This window comes from Oncorhynchus tshawytscha, linkage group LG07 (assembly GCF_018296145.1).
Source record: "Oncorhynchus tshawytscha isolate Ot180627B linkage group LG07, Otsh_v2.0, whole genome shotgun sequence".
NCBI classification, from domain to species: Eukaryota; Metazoa; Chordata; class Actinopteri; order Salmoniformes; family Salmonidae; genus Oncorhynchus; species Oncorhynchus tshawytscha.
The window spans coordinates 30,251,628-30,272,070 of record NC_056435.1 but is presented as its reverse complement, the minus strand read 5'-3'; the positions used below and the strand labels follow the sequence as shown (position 1 = coordinate 30,272,070).

At 45.9% G+C, this 20,443-nt stretch overlaps 1 protein-coding gene across 4 annotated transcripts in view; it reads right to left on the bottom strand.

Moving 5' to 3' along the window:
• The window catches only part of pdzrn3b (PDZ domain containing RING finger 3b), a 127,157-nt gene that overhangs the window by 38,566 nt on the left and 68,148 nt on the right, over positions 1–20,443 (bottom strand). Inside the window, exons 1-2 of one of the 4 annotated variants that reach the window (XM_042324281.1) lie at positions 9,976–10,499; positions 9,421–9,589 (exon numbers count right to left, since the gene is read on the bottom strand). The exons of 2 other annotated variants lie outside the window; for them this stretch is intronic. Coding sequence is in view for 1 of the 2 variants with exons in the window: in XM_024426816.2 (XP_024282584.2) it covers positions 9,976–9,981 (6 nt within the window). In the remaining variant the exon portion in view is untranslated. Of the gene's footprint in view, positions 1–9,420; positions 9,590–9,975; positions 10,507–20,443 lie in introns of those variants that run through there. One more of the 4 variants, XM_024426816.2, reaches the window with a different exon arrangement.

The window sequence follows — 20,443 nt, the reverse complement described above, 5'->3', positions numbered from 1 at the left end:
CAACAGACGTCATTACTGAATACATTGAAAACTCTTTTCACTTACAGTGAAGGCTAATGCACTTGGTTTGTCAATGTGTAACGACTCAACTGTTAATGCCCTGGTGAACTGTTAAACAATAATGTTTGCATTCAATCGTTAATGTATGCAAATACTGTGTGGGGGGTTTATAATCCATAATAAAAATGCAAATAGGAAACAGGTGAATGCTTGCAATGTCCTTGTGAATTCCCCACATACACTTATGAATCTTAATGCTTTTTACAACACAGCTCATTTTTGCTATTCAGTCTTTCACAGGAAGTCATTTTGCCATGTGTCTTTCAGTCTTTCGCATAATGAGTGACCATTAGCTGGTTATGTTCCAGAGATTGGACAAACCAAGAGATGGTATTTAAATCAATACGAGATGCTGGATGAAGCCATTCCATTTCCAAGCCCCTGTATCTCAGAGAGCATTTCACTTCAGGTTGGGGATGGTAAAATTGCCATAAAGTGCAGTTTTCCCCATTGAGGTGCGGTACACTTTCATGAGCCCCATGTCATTAGTAAAACTGTCATTCCCTGAGTGCTATTTCCACCACAGTCCCTTAGAGAGAAGTGTTTGATTGAAAATAATAAGCCCACACATTTAGCCTATGCTTTCCCCTGTTCTCTCCAAATGGATAGGAGAAAAATATGTCGGGTTTTAAAGAGCCTGGCACTACCGTTTTCGTCCAATTCCGACTTCATTTTGCACTGAAGTGCTCCGCAAATGCTGTCATTACAGAACACAATGCTATGGCACAGTGAAGAGGACTTGTTGGCTCCATTAAAGGGAGAGACGAGGGACTGGTCTTGAATATATTTTTAATTGACAAAGATGAGAGAGAACCAGAGATAGAGGGGGGAGAGAGACAGTGAAAGGGGGGCGTAGGAGGGGGAAGGGGGAGAAGGAGAGAAGGAGAGGGGGTAGAGAGAGAGAGTCCTGTTGTATAATGAGGAGTCAGTGATTTTGGAAGAGAGCAGAGAGTGATCACGGGGACGCTTTGACCTATGACCCTCAGATCCCTTGGTGCATATGACAGGTCCTAGTTTAGAGGCAGGATTAAGGTAATCAAGGGAGTAATGTGAAAAGGGCACGTTGATGTGTTCGTGTACCCGCAGAGAGCAACCATTATGCACCCCACTCTCTTTCCCCTGAGTGCATGCGTGTGTGCTTATTTGTCTGGCTCCATGTTATGGTCATGTAATCACACGCTTTCCCTTTCCTGTGGCAGTGGGTCATTTTCTGTGGGGCTTTGTGGGTCATTCACCGGTGCTCTACACACCTCATGTGTAATAGGGACATCTTGACAGAAGTGGGGCATTACAGACTGATAAGGGAGGGTAGAATACTGTAGATCCCCGCACCCTACAATGTGTTTCACTAGGAACAAAGCTTTTCAATAGGTTTGGGTTGGTGATCTATCATATAATATGGCTGAAATGAGACATTTGAGAAAGAAAAAAAGTTGAAGATGCACTATGAAAGAAATCGCTCCGACCATTTCCTGGTTTCTAAAATTCTAATAGTTTATGTGACAAAAAAAAAATAAAGTATAGTGTAGAGAATCATTGTACCATCTATACCACTAGGAAATATATTTTCCATAACAAGACATATTATATTTTCAGCAGTTTGAAGCTGGTATTCAAAACTGAGATGAAAGACGCAAAAGAGTGGGAAGCATAGAAATAGCACACATAGAACAGATCTACTGTCACGGCTGACTTCCTCCTCTTCGTCTGAAGAAACAGTACCGTGTGGTGAAACAAACACAGCCCCAGAAACAATCACTCACAAAGTATCCACAGAATATGGCTGCCTAAATATGGTTCCCAATCAGAGACAACGATAGACAGCTGCCTCTAATTGAGAACCAATCTAGGCAACCATAGACATACAATATACCTAGAAAGGCAACAGCCCCATAAACATACAAAACCCCTAGACAAGACAAAACCACATACATCACCCATGTCACACCCTGACCTAACCAAAATAACAAGGAAAACAAAGAATACTAAGGTCAGGGTGTGACATCTACATCTTCTTCGAAAAATTTGAATGAAAGATTTATAACTCTCATTTCTATGCAAATTTTTGTCGGGGTCGCCCAAAAAGTTACTGCATCCTTCAGATAAGAAATCTGTGACGGACAGAGGAATTCTATGGTGCACGTGTTTGCCGAGGATTACTTGGAGCGGACGCTCAACGCACAAGACGGTGTGCTTATGTGAGAGCATTATAAATGCTTTCCCCAAGTGATCGCCGACTTTCCACTCAACCCAAGCAGTGAGGAGAGGGGGTGGGCCTAAGTATCCTCCTATATCCCAACTGACCACTGGGAGACTTTATATTCCAGGTCCACAATGAGCTTAGGTTCTGCCTGCAGCGAACTGCCCTGAACATGACTTTACTTCTCTAGAGAATGGCACAATTCCTCCAATCACCTAAAAGCCCGCTTCTATCCAGACTTTACACCTACAAAAAGGATCACCGAATGCCATGCCCTGATATTCACTTTTATTGGCTCCTTTCACTGACTGACTGTGTGCGCTGGAGCACATCCTCCATTTTCCACCCTCCTCTTTTGTCACGTTTTCAATTACTCTCTGAGTACACAAAGACAACCTGTGCTGTAACTCAATAAGGAGACAAAAGAGGCGAGGGTATCGCCTTTCCCGCCCACATCATTGTCCCGGGGCGGGTGAGTGACAGGGGCGGCGTCTCCGCCCCTCCCCGGGACCCCACAGCAGAGAATGGTTACTTTGTACCTGTCACTCAAACTGTGGCCCCTGACACAGAGGTCCCGTGGGCTCGTGGTGGGGTCCGGTAAGGTGAGGGGGTCCCAGGCCACGGCCCTGTCCCTGCCAGCAGGTTACCCCAACCGTCCCTTTAAAACAACGAGAGACCTCCAGCAGCTGGTTCCTTAGGACAAGGCACCATGGACTTACAAAGATGGCTTGAGATGAGATGCTACAGTCACACAGACTCTGCCATCGACGGGCCACACCGCAACGGGAAGCCATTCCCTAGGCGGGCAAAGCGCAGTTTGAAAGACTACATCCTCGCAAAAGAACTAAATCAAAATGAAACACGTATCTCCACAAGCAGATAGTTAGAATGTATTTCTGAACACAGGAGGTCGAAAGGTTGAATTAACAACAGACGCTTGGCTTGGTGTTCTGTGAGGGGGTCACACAGGCGATTCCACCGCCATCTGCCAACCTCATAGCAGGAGCAGCACACTACCAGGTCTTCTTCATTAGTCCGCTCACACTCAAGAGTGGCTCCTTATCTTTCACTGTCAGCTACCGCTAAACCATTCACACGGACTCTAACTCACCTGAAAAGCCAATGGACTGAAAAATATCAATGTTAGAAGGGAGGCTCTATTATGTGCCAATCACAGCTCAGTGTTCTGCCTGGTGAGTGAACGGCTGTAGACAGCAAGGTCAGTGGGGCCACGGAGCCTGACCAGCCACATCACTAGCCAAGATAACAGTAATGAAAGTGAACAGTTTAACTATAGGATTGCCTAGAAATTCGCAGACCACAGACGAGAGGTGTCGTCTCTGACGGCCTATCAAAGAGATCCTAAGGGATAACATCAATTATAGATACTCAAGCATGAGAACCAGTGCCATGTCTGTAAAGATCCCACGGTGTTGTAGGGCCTTGCATTTTTCCAATGTGTGTTATGTACTGAGGTTAGTCACTTCAGAAGCCCAGAGTGAAGAAGGACATTTTTGGTACCCCCCCGTCCCCCCCAACTGCCTCCCTAAACCCACACCCTCTTTCTCCCTACGGGGGTCTGTGGTCCCAGTGGGGAGTCATTAGTCTTCCTGAGGGACTGGCCAGTCTGGGCTAATTGAGTTGCACAGGATGACAAGGCCTCTCATTACTGCCAGGCCACTCTGCTTTGATGCTGTTCCTTCATGCGCCATCAGACACTGGGCCCTAAATGAGGCAAACAGGTGAGTGCAGAAAGCCACGACTAAACCGCACCATAACTCAACAAGACGACTCCGCTGCGGCATGGATGTGACAAAGTCAATGGATTTCCCAGAGAGAGTTGCCAGAACTGTGTGCGACTTCGGCCAACTCCGCAGACTTTCATTGTCAGGCCACCCTCCATACTAACACGAGTATGGAGACGGACCTGGCTACAAGGCTTCGATGGGACTCCAACACTGATGGCTGGAAAGGACCAGCATGATAAGATGCTCATGGTAGCTCCAAACAAGCTTCCTGTGTGTGTGTGTGTGTGTGTGTCTCTGGGCTTCTGAGTGGGTAGACCGAATCTGAGAAGACCGAACAATAATACTAATGTACCCTTCATGGCAGAACCAGGGAAAGTTACCTAGGAAACATGCACTGTTACTGTCCATCACTATGGCAACCTGGATCCTAAAAGTGCTCCGGGCCTCTTGTGAAGGGGAAGACGTTCCATTGAAGATGTTCCTCTTAAGACCATGCTGTCTTCGTGGGGTTTTGTGGTCTTTTATTCTCAGAGATAAAGGCATACAGAGATGGAGGGAGGGCAGACATTCTGAGAGAAATGAATAATATTTCATCAAAATACTCTCAACTCAAGCTTTTCAGCCCAATATTCAATATCAGCTCCAAATGTCTAGAATTCACCTCACCATTCGTCAGTTCACATCTTACCTTTTCTGAATGAAAACCAAAGAAATCTGGGTTGCTGGAGTGGTAAAAAAAACAACATTAAAATCATTAAGAAATGCCCGTACCAATGCGGATACAGGTTAACAAAAATATTTTGTTGTTTGGAACCATGATAATAAGATGCACCCCGTCTGTCTATAAGAAATGAGTGAGCCATGGCCAGTCTGTTCACCTCTGTGTGCAGCCCCAGCACAGTAGTGGTTCTTGCTCAACCAGCCCAGCCACTCTACTGCTCTGCTGGGCTCAGTTATGCAATGTGATTACTCCAGCCATCCACCCATTCATCCAGTGGGGTCAAATGAAGCTCTTGATGTGCACTGAGTGTGAGGGCTCAGGTGAAGTAGAGCTTTTGTTCTCTCAGTGCCCTCACTCTCCTGATGAGATTATCAGTTCAAATGGGCTCGGAGGGCTGAGGGCGAGGGTCGAGGATAGGGCTAAGGTCAACTCCAGCAGAAAGGGGGTTGTGCTGTGGCCCTGGAGCCGCTCAGCAAGCATCAGGGAACAGATTAACTCCTGATTACATCACAAATCTGCCTGGTGAGCCTTTCTCCCTCATGCCAAAACACACGTACTGTACATACACTCCTACTGTCACACAAACCAATACACACTCTTGAACTTTAGCCCACACTTATACACATCTGCAGCCACCCACCCAAGTACGCTAACGCATATGCACATTGGCACACCCTACGTGTTCCCGCACTACAGACGGCTATATCGGACTGCTAATACAGGACTAGTAAAGGCCCAGTGGACTAATTCACTTTCCATCATAGAAGGCCTTGTCATGTGAGGGGGGGACAGATGCCTGGCCTTCCAGGGTTCCACCTACCAGGTCAGCCCATTTAGAGGGTCCCGTTGAGAAATACTAGAACGAATGTTGAGGCGTCACCATCCACACGAAGAGGATTCATTTTGGGGTTAAAAGTGCCTTGTGGATGCTGCTCACATTCTGGAACAGAGGAGAACTGGAACAGAGCTGCTGTTCTGACAATGCCTCAACACCACACTGTGGACACAATTCCGCAAACGTACTGGATTACATCTACAGCATGTGCAACAGTGGGCTGTGCAAGTGAGTCATCTGGAGGTCTTTGTTTACACATTGACTGTGTTCTACCCCCCCGTTAGAGGAATTCGCTTTTCGCCGTCTGAGCAAATGATGACCCACACGCAAACGCAAACAGGCTATCAGATAATCATATGACAGCCAGCGCCTGTGACCAATGGACACCTGTTTTGAATCAATAAGGGCGTGTTCAGTCAGTCGATTATGCTCACCTAGGCGTATTTATTATGCCTCAGACGTCCTGGACACAAATGATCTCAGGCACCGAAACCTTGCATTCTACTAGTAAATAAATACTGTCTTTTAGACAGCAGGTGGAAAAAAACGACTGGCAAATTCTGGCAAATTCTTTACAGCACCCAATGGTGTATTTAAATGTGCACTGCACTAACGAGATGCCATTTGGCTGAGGGAGTCAGATCAAATGAGGGCAAGGTGAAAATATTCCCTCTGGAAACTAATAGACGAAGCTCAGATTCTATAGGGTCATACCGCCACCTATTGGCCATGCGTGTTAGTGTGCTCACGCAGTCAACGGTTGAATGGTAATAAACAGGCAATCGAAAACAAAATAGAGTTCAACACAATTCTTTAAGCCTAATGTGTTCAAAGCATTCGATCATTTGCCTCGCTCTTTGACATTTCAAATGACACTGTGATATCAAGAGATCGGAAGAGGGAGAGGGACAGGAAAACCACAGACAGACAGGCGGACAGACGGACAGGCGGACAGACAGGCGGACAGACAGACAGGCGGACAGACAGACAGGCGGACAGACAGGCGGACAGACAGACAGGAGACAGGCGGACAGACAGGCGGACAGACAGACAGGCGGACAGACAGGCGGACAGACAGACAGACAGGCGGACAGACGGACAGACAGGCGGACAGACAGACAGGCGGACAGACAGACAGGCGGACAGACAGGCGGACAGACGACAGGAGACAGGCGGACAGACAGGACAGACAGACAGGCGGACAGACAGGCGGACAGACAGGTGGACAGACAGACAGGGACAGGACAGACAGGCGGACAGACAGACAGACAGGTGGACAGACAGACAGGCGGACAGACAGACAGCGGACAGACAGGCGGACAGACAGGCGGACAGACACAGAGACAGGCGGACAGACAGGCGGACAGACAGGCGGACAGACAGACAGACTGAAAAGAAGTGAGAGTGGAAGTGGGAGTGGTGGAGAGACAGGTCCTGCCCTGCAGGATTTTGTACCGAACTGAGAATCTGTGCAAACAGCTTCAACAAGTGGCATAATCCCAGAGCCTATTCCTCTGGGGGAGGTGGGAGGGAGGAGGGCCTCCCTGGTATTTACCTGCTAGATTCAACAGCAAGCCATAAATCTACCCAGGGCCTCGCACGCTCCCCTCTTCCTCCTCCCCTTCTTCCGCCTCCTCCCTTTTCATCCTCCGCATTGCACTCCTCTCTCCATCCTCCCATCGAGTAAATCTATGTCTCTCTGTGTTTGTGTATCTCCGTAGCCCAGCTGGTTGTGTAAGCAGTGGGAGGAGAGGGAGAGAGAGACACGATGCAATGGCTCCAGTCTAGTATGACTCAGGCAGTGTGCATCCCCGCCCCTGGGGGTAAGAACACAAAACACACATCACGTCCCACACACATCCCCTCCTCTTGTAATTAGAGCATTCAGATGCTCACTTTCCCCCCCTAATAGGCGCTCCCAGGTTCCCAGTCCCAGCACAGCCCAGCTGCACACAGCAGTAATAACCCCAATGACAGGGGGGGACTGGAAACGCATTAGGAGACGCGTCTGGTTGGGCTTTTTCTTCTGGAGCCTGCCATGTGGGACGGGAGTGGGCTGGGAGCGGGACGCCTCTCAATCACGAGAGGACTTGCAGAGCAGAAGGGGGGGAGGGGCCCCTGTGCTGCTCTTCTCTGTGCAGGGCCTACTCTTCTTTGCTCGTCTGTGCTGCTGGCTGGGGAATGCGATGCTGAAGAGAGGAGTCCAAAACTGGACGACATGAGTAGAGCCGGTGTCCCAGGAGGATTCCTCCACCACCTGTTCAAACAGCCGACGCTACATCCTGAGGAAATGAAAACTTCCATCTCCACAGAGCTGCGTGGATCCAGCACACCAGATCCCTCGCTAGTCGCCACAGCTCACTGTGTGCTGTTTCCACAGCTGTTCCTGGGCCTGGCCTTGCCGGGGGGACAGTTATCTGGAGATCTGGAGCCAACACAGAGCTGAATTGAAAAGGGTGAAATTGTAAACGTGTAAAAGAAACGTATAAAATGGCCCCAAATATTTATTTGATTAAACACGTCTTTCCAATGCTGTGGGTAAACTAGAACAGCATGAGAATGGGAGACAGATGCCAGTTCCAATGCAATTGTATATTTGTCCACAACCACACGGCCAGAGGTGATCGAGAGACCATTCAGCAGAAACTGAAGTGACGCTTTCATGAACCCGTTCCACCTGTCTATGTATGTTCTTAAGGTCATAGTCTGAAACGAGCAGTCTGGAGTGGTGACAATCGGTTTAAGGTCACCCTGGAGGACAGTGACAGCACGTGAACTGTAGTTGACCTCTGGTCTTTTACTTTTCACTCTTTCACAGAGAGGAGAGCAGGAAGTTAAGTAGAGCCACTTTAACGGGCTTCAATCTTCAATTCTCCTTCTCAAAGCAGGTCAACAGATGGGTAGGAAAAATGCTCGAGGGAACTGGCCTGAATTGAGTGGTTCAGTTGTCCTTTCAGGTTGTTTATTGTACTCTTTAGACGGTACAGCCTGGTTGGAGCAAACAGCCCTCTCTGTCTACCGGAGACAGACCCTGGCCTATCCCAGCCTTTAGGAGTTCAACAGTCACCGTGAAGCGGTGGCACGCAGTCTCTTATCAGCAGCACACGCAGAAGCAGCTCTGGCTGGCGTCAGGCTAGGCAGACTAGTTGGGTATGCTGCAGACTGAAGTAAACACCACCACCTTAACTGACCCCCATCACCATGGAAATACCCCGTCAGGACCAATCAAAACGCGAGACAACTGGGGCCAGGCTGTGAATGAGTGACATCAGCTATTTTATGAGCAGTTAATGTACCGACGCTTGTGTCTAGCCCGCCCCAGCTAGCTAGCTAGTCCTCTACACAGCGCCAGGCCTCCTGAATGACACCAGCCCTGAAACAAACAAGTCCTGCCTGCTGTCTGTCAGACAAGTAATGCTATTCTTATGTTCTGCCCCCTTCTTTAAAAGCAGAACCAGCCAAGGTGAAAGAGTCCTTCTGGAGAGGCAAGGAGCGGGCTGAAGGGAGGATCCCAAACCAAAAGCCTGCTGTTGTTTCCACCATGATTTGACAGCTGAGTGGCTCACTTATTCTCAAGCTTCTACTGGAGACCAAAAATAATTCCTTTCATGGTGGTCATAAATCATACCTTGTTATGTTAAATGCTCATGTGTCAAGAGATAAAAATATAAGCGAGTTAAATTAACTGTGTACGGACGGGGAGAGTTAGTCAGCTGTTGTCTCGTAAATCTCAGACAACACATAAATGCATGTAAAATGGGTACAACAATCAAGACTAAGATGCCCATCCAAAAGCTTGGCTGTAATTGATTTACACTTTTTATTTCATTTTTTAGAGTCGATATAGAAGTTGTACCTTTAGAACCAGAGCCGAGTTTGAGGCTGTGAGTGCAGACTGTGGCCACTAGGAGGCTCTCTACCCCTCTGCCACTGATGTTGCTCCAGACTAGCTGGACTGATGTCAAGAATGATCCTCACACATAAAGCTCAGTCTCCCATCTTCTCCCTTTGGATAAGAATCATTCCTGTGAAAAACACACGGAGCCTCAGTCGTCCTGTTAGAGCCGTTTAACATGCGACAGCTTCAGTTACACATAAAATGCATTTTTCAGGGAGCATATAAATGTTTTACGGTACTGCCACAGCTGGCACAAAACCGCGTAAATCCCCGCTCACTTGTGAAAATATTTGCTTGAATATTCGACGCCTCGGCCTCACCTCGAGCGTGCACTCTGGACACAACTTCTACATTATGCATGTACGCTGTGTGCACACGCATGGAAGAACCCGAGAGCTCCTTTCCAAAACAAGAACAGCACAGGGAGCAGAAAGGCACAGGGAACGGCAACAGAACAACACACAGACAGCACAGCCCAAGATAGGATTCATGGGTAAAATCAGCATGTCTTACCAGCATCGCAAGCAACACCTCAGCAGTAGGAAACAGCCAAACGAATAGACGGGAGGAGCTACAAAGGATCCCCACTTAACGTTTCAGCTCACTCCCTGCACCGACGTTAGTGACAAATGTATCTGCCATCACTGATTACAAGAGAGAAAAAGAGGTAGAAAGACAGAAAGGGAGAGAGAGAGAGAGAGAGAAAAAATAGAGTTGGATATTTAAAGCCTTATTGCCGATCCCATGGGGCTTGGAGCAGGGAGGGCGTAATGCTCATGGTTGACTTGGCCCATCATGAGCTCACTCACGCTTTTCCCAAATTGTAGACAGGAAGCACCTGGGTCCAGGGGCCTGAGATTGGCTGGCTGGCAGGCAGGGGCCCTGCAACCAACCAACACTACACATGATCAGCCCAACTGGAAGGAATATATTATGTGTCTCTGTGGCCCAACAGCCAGTCTGCCTGGGCTGTTGGTAAACAAATACCACTCCCCTCCCTTGCACAGGGCAGTGGCAGATGATTATTTTGAGTTCGCAATGAGGTTTTACCCAAAAGACTCAGACTTTTCCTTCGACGCCGACCGGCACCCCTGTCTCACTGGGACATGGCTCTGGCGGACTTGCCCTGACATTGAGGCCCAGGTCCAGGGTCTTTTTCAGCCTGCATTTACATAACAATGGCTAACTGTGTACTTTAAAACCTTCACAAAGCAACTGTCTTGAAGGATGCAGAGGCTGTTGATTCTGCTCCCTCCAAGTCTTAGTGTCACTCTCCTGAAGGAGACACAATTACACTAGAGCTTGCAAGAAATGCATTTCACTGGACTTGTGCACGTGACATTAAAACTTAAAACAGTAGAGCTTGTTTTGACATAATACACTGTAGACCCACTGGTGTGGGGGAAATTATCAATGAAAAAACGCCACTTCATTCCTCCTCAGCCTTTGGGCAAATGGAAAACAAAATATGTGGTAGCTATGCCCATCCAGAGCCAACTTAATGCCTCCTCATACATCCAAACCCATTACTAAAATGAATTATGATTATGATTTTCCTCAACAAGAGTTGATGTCTTACTGTTCTAGCTACCACTACTGACAAGAGAAAGCATGGGTAGGCTGGTCATATGGACGACGCGGTTATGGCGGTCGCGCGTTGGAAGAAGCGCGGTGGCCGTGTGGCGGCTGGGTGGGAGCCTGGATGAGCAGGGCTGGCGGGCGCGCGCTTGGTTGAGTTTGGTGACTGTGTGGCTGCCCCCGCTGAGTACTATGGGGATCAGCGCTCAGCCACAGTAGCCAGAGGCAAGCGGCCCAGAGTAAACAGCTCATTCTGGGGACGGCTGAGTTGAGGAGCTAGCTGCTGTAATTATACTGGTGGTCATGAGAAGATGAATAAGACCAAGATGAGGGAAGGAGGGGAAGACGGAGGAAAAGACTGCGACCGACAATGACATCAATCTTTATCTGCTACAGATTCCCAAAAGAGGAGTTAACTTGGGGGACCAAAGGGCCGGGATAGGGACTGTGAGGGGAAGTCGGGTAGAGGGTGGAGAGAGTTCAGTTCACACTACTCTGTCTGCACTCTCTTAGCCAAAAGTTTTTGGAACATTTTTGGGTTGACTTCCAGAGGCCCTTCTGAAATCATCTCAAACACTAGTGAGAGTAGGGTGCTGAACTGTGAAAGTTGGAGCAGGAAAAAGAGCCAACAAATACACCTTCTCTTGCTTTAAATCTCCTCCACTGCTTCCTAAAAATGTGAACTTGTACGGGGTTGTGCGACAAACTAGGTCACCAGTGAGGATTTCCTACACTGGACAACTTGTTACAGCTGTTGATAAGTCTTTGATATTAATCTGCAAAAAAATGTATATGTCATTGCATTAAGATATACTGTAAGGTGGATCAAAGCTACTGTGGCTTCGGAAAGTATTCAGACCCCTAGACTTTTTCCACATTAAAATTGATGAAATTTTTGCCCTTGATGTTTTTTTGCCCTCATCAATCTACACACAATACCCTATAACGACAAAGAGAAAACAGTTGACATTTTTGCTAATTTATTAAAAATAAAAAACTGAAATATTACATTAGGGTTATGGTTTAGGGTCTGACGCTACAAGCTTGGCACACCTGTATATGGGGAGATTCTCCCATTCTTCTCTGCAGATCCTCTCAAGCTCTGTCAGGTTGGATGGGGAGCGATGCTGCACAGATATTTTCAGGTCTCTCCAGAGATGTTCGTTTGGGTTCAAGTCCGGGCTCTGGCTGGGCCACTCAAAGACATTCAGAGACTTGTCCCGAAGGCACTCCTGTGTTGTCTTGGCTGTGTGCTTATGGTTGTTGTCCTATTAGAAGGTGAACCTTCGCCCCAGTCTGAGGTCCTGAGCTCTCTGGAGCAGGTTTTCAACAAGGATCTCTCTGTACTTTGCTCCGTTCATCTTTGCCTCAATCCTGACTGGTCTCACAGTCCCTGCCGCTGAAAAACATCCCCACAGCATGATCTGCCAACACCATGCTTCACCATAGGGATGTTGCCAGGTTTCCGCCAGACGTGACATCTGGCATTCAGGCCTATGAGTTCAATCTTGTTTTCATCAGACCAGAGAATCTTGTTTCTCATGGTCGGAGAGTCTTTAGGTGCCTATTGGCAAACTCCAAGCGGGCTGTCGTGTGCCTTTTACTGAAGAGTTGCTTCTGTCTGGCCAATCTGCCACAAAGGCCTGATTGGTGGTGCTGGAGTGATGGTTGTCCTTCTGAAAGGTTCTCCCATCTCCACAAAGGACCTCTAGAGCTCTGTCAGAGTGACCATCTGGTTCTTGGTCACCTCTCTGACCGATGCCCTTTTCTCCCGATTGCTCAGTTTGGCCGTGCATCCAGCTCTAGGAAGAGTCTTGGTGGTTCCATACTTCTTCAATTCAAGAATGATAGAGGCCACTGTGTTTTGGGGGAACTTCAATGCTGCAGACATTTTTTGGTACCCTTCCCCAGATCTGTGCCTTGACACAATCCTGTCTCGGGCGCTCTACGGACAATTCCTCAACCTTATCGCTTGGTTTTTGCTCTGGCATGCACTGTCAACTGTGGGAGCCTACATAGACAGGTGTGTGCCTTTCCAAATCATGTCAAGTCAATTGAATTTACTACAGGTGGACTCCAAACAAGTTGTGGAAACATCTCAAGGATGATCAATGGAAACAGGATGCACCTGAGCTCAATTTCGAGTCTCATAGCAAAGGGTCTGAATATTTAAGTAAAATAAGGTATTTCCGGTTTTAATATTGAATAAATTAGCAAACATTTCTAAAACAACGGTTTTTGCTTTGTCATTATGGGGTAGTGTGTAGATTACTGAGGATATATATATACCTTTTTTAAAATCAATTTTAGAATAAGGCTGTTACAAAATGTGGAAAAAGTCAAGAAGTCTGAATACTTTAAAATCTTTTATCATGGTTGGTGTCTTGATGGATTTGTCCAAAATCGTGTGACATAGAACACAACTTTTCTGTCCTTGCATTCATGGTATTGTAAGGTGTAATATCATATATTATGCATTAAATCAGTTAAATTAGACACTGAACTTGAACCCTGTACGAATCCTGGATCTAGTTGTCGTTGTGTTGTTTGTAATGTATGTGATTGCAAAATTGAATGCTTCTAATCGAAAGAGTCACCTTACCTTGATACTTAAAACCCAAATCGATACTGTCATTAACGTGGTTCTTCAATAATTTTACATAACTCTTGTTGGATGCGCATTTGGTTTTCCATCAGATTAGTTACACCATGATATTTTCACACATCATAATCTGATCCGGAGAGGAATTTTTCAAATGACGAGTTTCCAGTGACGAACAGCTGTTGTGATGGCGCATGCGATGCAACAACAACCCAAGTGCTGGAAAAAAATGTGGTCGCATGGAACGTCCACAATATTTTGGCGTCTTATTCGTTGCACCGGTGAAGATAGTTGTGCCATCAAATGTATGTTTATCATCTGTTGCGGTCTGCTTGATTAAGGGTCTTGTTAGATTTAACAGAGAAAGAGTCAAAGTAATGAGTTCATGTTGCTGTGCCTCGGATGGTGAGATTAATGCTACCGCTATTCGTGCCTTTATTATGTGTGCCTGCGTCGACCACATAGGCCACAGAAAATCGCCATTCATGCATCCAATCTATTTAGTCAGGCAGTGTCCACATTGTTCTCACATATTTTATAATATAATAATACTTTGAATATCAATGCGCTGGCAAGGCCGAACAAATGAATTATCTTAAAGTGACACTTTTTACATGCTTTTTTTTGGGGGGTTCTATATTACAACCTATATGTACAATTATATAAATTATAAAATTGTATAACATTTAGGTCCTTGAAAATTACAATTCCGTAATTAACACAATTCCTGAAAGTCCTTAATTTTAACTTGCCAATGTCTGTACACATGTGGAACTGCATGAACATCATTTTTAGTTTGGTTTCAAACCATTTTGAAATGTTGATCCCAATGTCACACATTTGCCCCATTATTTATAGAAAGACCCATATGCCTTAAAGATAGTTCCATGAGGGTTCAGGGAAAAGGCTTATGACAAAATGTATCTCCAAACTAAACTGGATGTAAAAGTAGCTGCAGACCTGAAAGCCAGAACACTAAAGCATGTCTGCTTTTGTACATGTGTGCTTTTCTGCTTGTCTATCTTCTTATTTTGCCAGAAAAACCCTCAAGGAACCTGCAATGCTGGCCAATTAGCAGTACAACTCTGTGCTGTTTTTTTACTCGCGCAGAGCACATACTGTATACCTTTGTACACTCTATAGCAGCTAGACTGAAGGCACTGTATCTTTTAAAGGGCTTCTACTTGTGTCCATTAATTGTTGTTATTTAACTTCCAAGATTCTTCTTCTTTAACTTTAACTTGAAGTTTAGACTAAAATGAACTAGAGTCATGACATTGTAATAACCACAGATAATGTAGTAGAACTTCCATGTTCTCAATCTTACGGTGCATTCAGAAAGTATTCAGGCCCCTTCACCTTTTCCACATTTTGCTACGTTACAGCCTTATTCTAAAATGTATTAAATGATTTGTTTTCCCTCATCAATCTACACACAATACCCCATAATGACAACGCGAAAACAGGTTTCTAGAAATGCAGGAACTTGGCCTGTGTGTCACCTCATATTTATACCTCAGTGAAACAGGAAGTCATGGCTTACCAATTGAGTGTTCCTAATCACTTAACGTAAAGTATGAATGGGATTTACTCCAGTTCGATTTTACTCATAAGAATTTCTAGGGGTACCAATAATTGTGGAACACGTTTCAGAGAAAAATATTTATTTCACATACATTTTTTTCAATCATTTTACAATTAAAGGTTCGATTTTTGTGAATATTTTGAATGAAAGACCAAGAGGATAAACAGCTAAAAAAAAAATTCACAGCCCATTTAGCTATTATTTACCAAAGGGTGCCAATATTAGTGGAGGGCATTGTATGTAAATGTGATATAAAATTATTTAAAACATTTTTTTCTTTGTTATTATGGAGTATTTTGTGTAGATTGATGAGGGGAAAAAACATTTAATCAATTTTAGAATTAGGCTGTAACGTAACAAAATGTGGAAAAAGTCAAGGGACCTGAATACTTTCCGAATGCACTGTATGTTGAGGAAGGGGACGAGATGATTCTGTTCTGAATCCCCATCTCTGGAGGCATGCTGTTATTTGCATCATTAGCCACCCAATGAGCATGCCAGGAGTTGAGCTACAGTAGGAAGTAGGGATCAATGTTTAGGCCATAGGAGCTCCACCGTGAATAAATAATTCACAATGGTAGCTACAGCTCTGCTAAATACTTTATTTCTGTTCCACATGGCTTTGTAGTAACATCATTGTCTTTATAGAGCTATGGACATGGACTTTACTGTCAACAGACTTAGCAAACTCCCAAACTGGCTTTTACTATGCATTACCCTCTGGAAGTCAAATGGGAGGGTCAACTATTGTGTTTGGGAAGCTACTCTGAAAAGATAGTTTACCAAGTTACCAAAGAAGTTCAGCTACACCAAATCTACCCCGAAGAAAAATATTGTTTACTTAATTAAAGTTATTTTGAAAAGGTAGTTATTTTATCTAAATCTGAAATGTCATAGACTACAAACTGCAAGACAGAGTCAGATGTTAGCAGAATGTGTAGGACCAAGCTACTGCAAAATTGTTGTTCAATTACTAGTTGAACTACATGTAGTTCACTACTCCCCAACACTGGCCAACTGCTTCTTCAATGCTCGCCTTACATGGCCTCCATGTCCCTTGGTGTTAGCTAAGATGCCCGTCCCTGACCCCGCTCTTCCTGTGATCCACACATGGCCCTGACTGCAACCCGGCTCTGATTAACAAATTAACAAGCTCTTGAGCTGATCCTGGATCAGGTAGAGGTGCAGGAGTATGTGACCCTGACGCAGGGATTAAGTCTCCTTTATGTCCAGATTACACAGCACTTACTCCCTGAGCTGAGGGGACGTCAGGTGTGTCCCTGCAGATTAGCACAAAGCTCCTGGTAATGAAAGAAAGGATACCCGGTGCTGCCTCTGGCGCCTTTGAAGTCAGACCAGTCAGGCTGAATAAAAGGCATTTCCCTCCCTCCCCTACCCAGGATGGGAGGAGCCCCAGAAGAGCTGGAGCCAGACTCCCAGAGTCCAGTAGATAAGGCTGAGATTAGCCCAACCTGGCCCGCACCCCTCTCCCTCCTCCCATCTACCTTTTCTTACTCCCTCTCCCTCCAAGGTCTTTATTGGCATGGGAAACACATGTTTACATTGCCAAAGCAAGTGAAATGAATCATAAGCAAAAGTGAAGTAAACAAATCAGAAATGAATAAACATTACACTCACAAAAGTTGAAAAGAAATAGAGACATTTCAGATGTCATATTATGGCTATATAGAGTGTTGTAACAAGGTGCAAATACACTTTTACCCAACTTTTAATTGAACACCTTTTAATTGAACGGTAGAAAGGAGTTCCAACCTCCCTGACAGACAGTTGGGGCAAAGGTGGGGAGGAGGACAGAGCCAGAGGTGTCCCTAATCTAATGGAACGCCCTCCTCTGGAAGTAGTCCAGTGATTTTTATAAGGTCAGACTGGGAGGCTGGGCCCTGGTTGAGAAAGGTGGAGGAGCATACAGGGGGAGGGCGGCAGGGTTCTGGAAGTATTATACAAACTTGCGGGAGAGCAGAGCTTTTCTTCCACTGAGAGGGGATAACCTGGCATGGAGAAAGGGTCAGAAATAGTTCTCCCTGGAACGCTCACAGACATTAAATAAGGATTTAAATGAAACAGTGTTGAAAACCATAATACCCCCCCACACACACACACACACACACACACACACACACAGAAGTTCTGGTTTTACGTGTGGCTGTTGAAAGAACAAGCTAAGGACAAGCGAGGTAAAAAAAAATCTGAACTCAGAAGTGATGAAACTCAAACGTAATTAAAAAGTCTGAAGCAGGACAAACAGGGAGAGCTAGTTGAAGTCCACTCCATGTCAGAGCCGAGGTTGGAGGCTTGTCACTGATGGACACATCTGACGTCGCAATAATAAGAATGATTGAGACATTGCGCATGCATTTGCACACACACAACGCAAACTAAAGATAGGCTGTCTTGGTTCAAAACATGTAGGAGTCTCACCAACCAACCAACCCCCACTTTTCTCTCCCCGACCCTCCTCTCTAATGCCTTTCTCTTCTATCCTCTCAAATCAAATGTCATTCATCACATACACATTTTTAGGAGATGTTATTGCGGGTGTAGCGAAATGAATGTGTTCCTAGCTCCAACAGTGCAGTGGAATCTAACAATTCACAAGAACACACACAAATCAGTAAAATAATGGATTTAAGAAATATCTAAATATTAGGACGAGCAATGTCGGAGTTGCATTGATTAAAATGCAGTAGAATAGAATACAGTATATACATATGAGATGAGTAAAGCAGTATTGTAAACATTATTAAAGTGACTAGTGTTCCATTATTAACCTTGGCCAGTGATTACATGTCTATGTACATAGGGCAGCAGCCTCTAAGGTGCAGGGTTCAGTAACCGGGAGGTAGCTGGCTAGTGATGGCTATTTAACAGTCTGATGGCCTTGAGATGGAAGCTGTTTTTAGTCTCATGGTCCCAGCTTTGATGCACCTGTATGGACCTCGCCTTCTGGATGATAGTGGGGTGAACAGGCCATGGCTCAGGTGTTTGATGCCCTTGATGATCTTTTTGGCCTTCCTGTGAAATCGGGTGCTGTAGGTGTCCTGGAGGGCAGGCCGTGTGCCCGTGGTGATGCGTTGGACATACCACATGCGGGCTGTGCAGTTGCAGTACCAGGCGGTGATACAGCCCGACAGGATGATCTCAATTGTGCTTCTGTAAAAGTTTGTGAGGGTCTTAGGGGCCAAGCCACATTTCTTCAGCCTCCTGAGGATGAAGAGGCGCTGTTGCGCCTTCTTCACCATGCTGTCTGTGTGGGTGGACCATTTCAGTTTTTCAGTGATGTGTACGCTGAGGAACTTGAAGCTTTCCACCTTCTCCGCTGCTGTCCTTTCGATGTGGATGGGGGGTGCTCCCTCTGCGGTTTCCTGAAGTCCACGATCAGCTCCTTCATCTTGTTGACATTGAGGGAGAGGTTATTTTCCTGGCACCAATCCGCCAGTGCCGTCATCTCCTCCCTGTAGCCTGTCTCGTCATCGTTGGTAATCAGGCCTACAACTGTTGTGTCGTCTGCTAACATGATTGAGTTGGAGGCGTGCATGGCCACGCAGTCATGGGTGAACAGCGAGTACAGGAGGGGACTGAGCACGCACCCTTGTGGAGCCCCAGTGTTGAGGATCACTGAATCCACCCCCAGTGGAGGTGTTGTTTCTTACCTTCACTACCCGTCAATAAGTCCAGGACCCAGTTGCACAAGTGTTCAGACCCAGGTCCTCAAGCTTAATGATGAGCTTGGAGGGTACTATGGTGTTGAATGCTGATATAGAGTCAAGGAACAGCCTTCATACATAGGTATTCCTCTTGTCCAGATGGGATGGGGCAGTGTGCAGTGTGATGGCATTGTCTGTGGATCTATTGGGGCGGTAAGCAAATTGAAGTGGGTCTAGGGTGTCAGGTAAGGTAGATGTGATATGATCCTTAACTAGCCTCTCAACACACTTTATGATGACATAAGTGAGTGCTGCGGGGCGATAGTCATTTAGTTAAGTTACCTTTGCTTTCTTGGGTACAGGAACAATGGTGTACATCTTGAAGCACGTGGGGACATTGGGATAGGGAGAGATTGAATATGTCCGTAAATATGTCCGCTCTGAGGACGCAGCTAGGGATGCCGTCTGGGCTGGGAGCCTTGCGAGGGTTAACACTCTTAAATGTCTCATTCACGTCGGCCATGGAGAATGAGAGCCCACAGTCCTTGGGAGCGGGAAGCGTTGGTGGCACTGTGTTATCCTCAAAGTGTGCCAACAAGGTTTTTGTCCGGGAGCAAGACATCGGTGTCCGTGACGTGGCTGGTTTTCCATTTGTAATCCGGGATTGTCTGTAGACCCTGCCACTCCTGTCACCCTTCAATCACCTTCCCGATTCCTTCCTCTTTTAACTTCTTTAACATCCGCTGAATTGCAGAGCGCCAAATTCAAATTACTAAAAATATTACATTTTCATCAAATCACAAGTGCAATATAGCAAAACACAGTTTAGATTGTTGTTAATCCACCTGGCGTGTCAGATTTCAATAAAGCTTTTCGGCGAAAGCATACCAAGCGTTTTAATCAGTTCTGTTATACTCACAGTCAATATTTTGACCGTTTTGGAAAATTTTGAGTGTTTTCTATCCTAATCTGACAATTATATGCATATTCTAGATTCTGGGCCTGAGAAATAGGCAGTTTCATTTGGGTACGTGTTTCATCCAAACATCAAAATACTGCCCCCTACACTCAACAGGTTAACATAACTCCCACCTGATTTCAAGCATTTTGTCCATGGTTACAATTAATGACTTTGTTCTGGACAAAACAAGTTTTTTTTAAATCCCAACACTCTGTAAAACTAATGCTCACTGGTATCGGAGTCACAGGGTAATCTCTGGGGGGGACAGAGAATGTTCTGGCGAGGATTAATTTCTTCCTAGCAGCTGTCAGTGATTCTTAAAATACTTATTGTCCATCACTTCCTATCCCATCCAGAATCTAGTGCTTGGACAGCCAGTGTTCAACTCCCTGTGTTCCCTCCATCAATGGGACCTTACTCATTAACAGTGGGAGCTGCTGAAATCTGTTGCCCTTACTAACCCTAACCCTTCATCAACTCTGCACTTTTCCTTCCCTACCTGGCTGTCTGTGCTGCTGCTGGAGGGACTCGGAGAGAGTGAGCGAGCGAGCGAGAGAGAGATGGGAGAGCATGGGAGAGGGTGGGAGTGC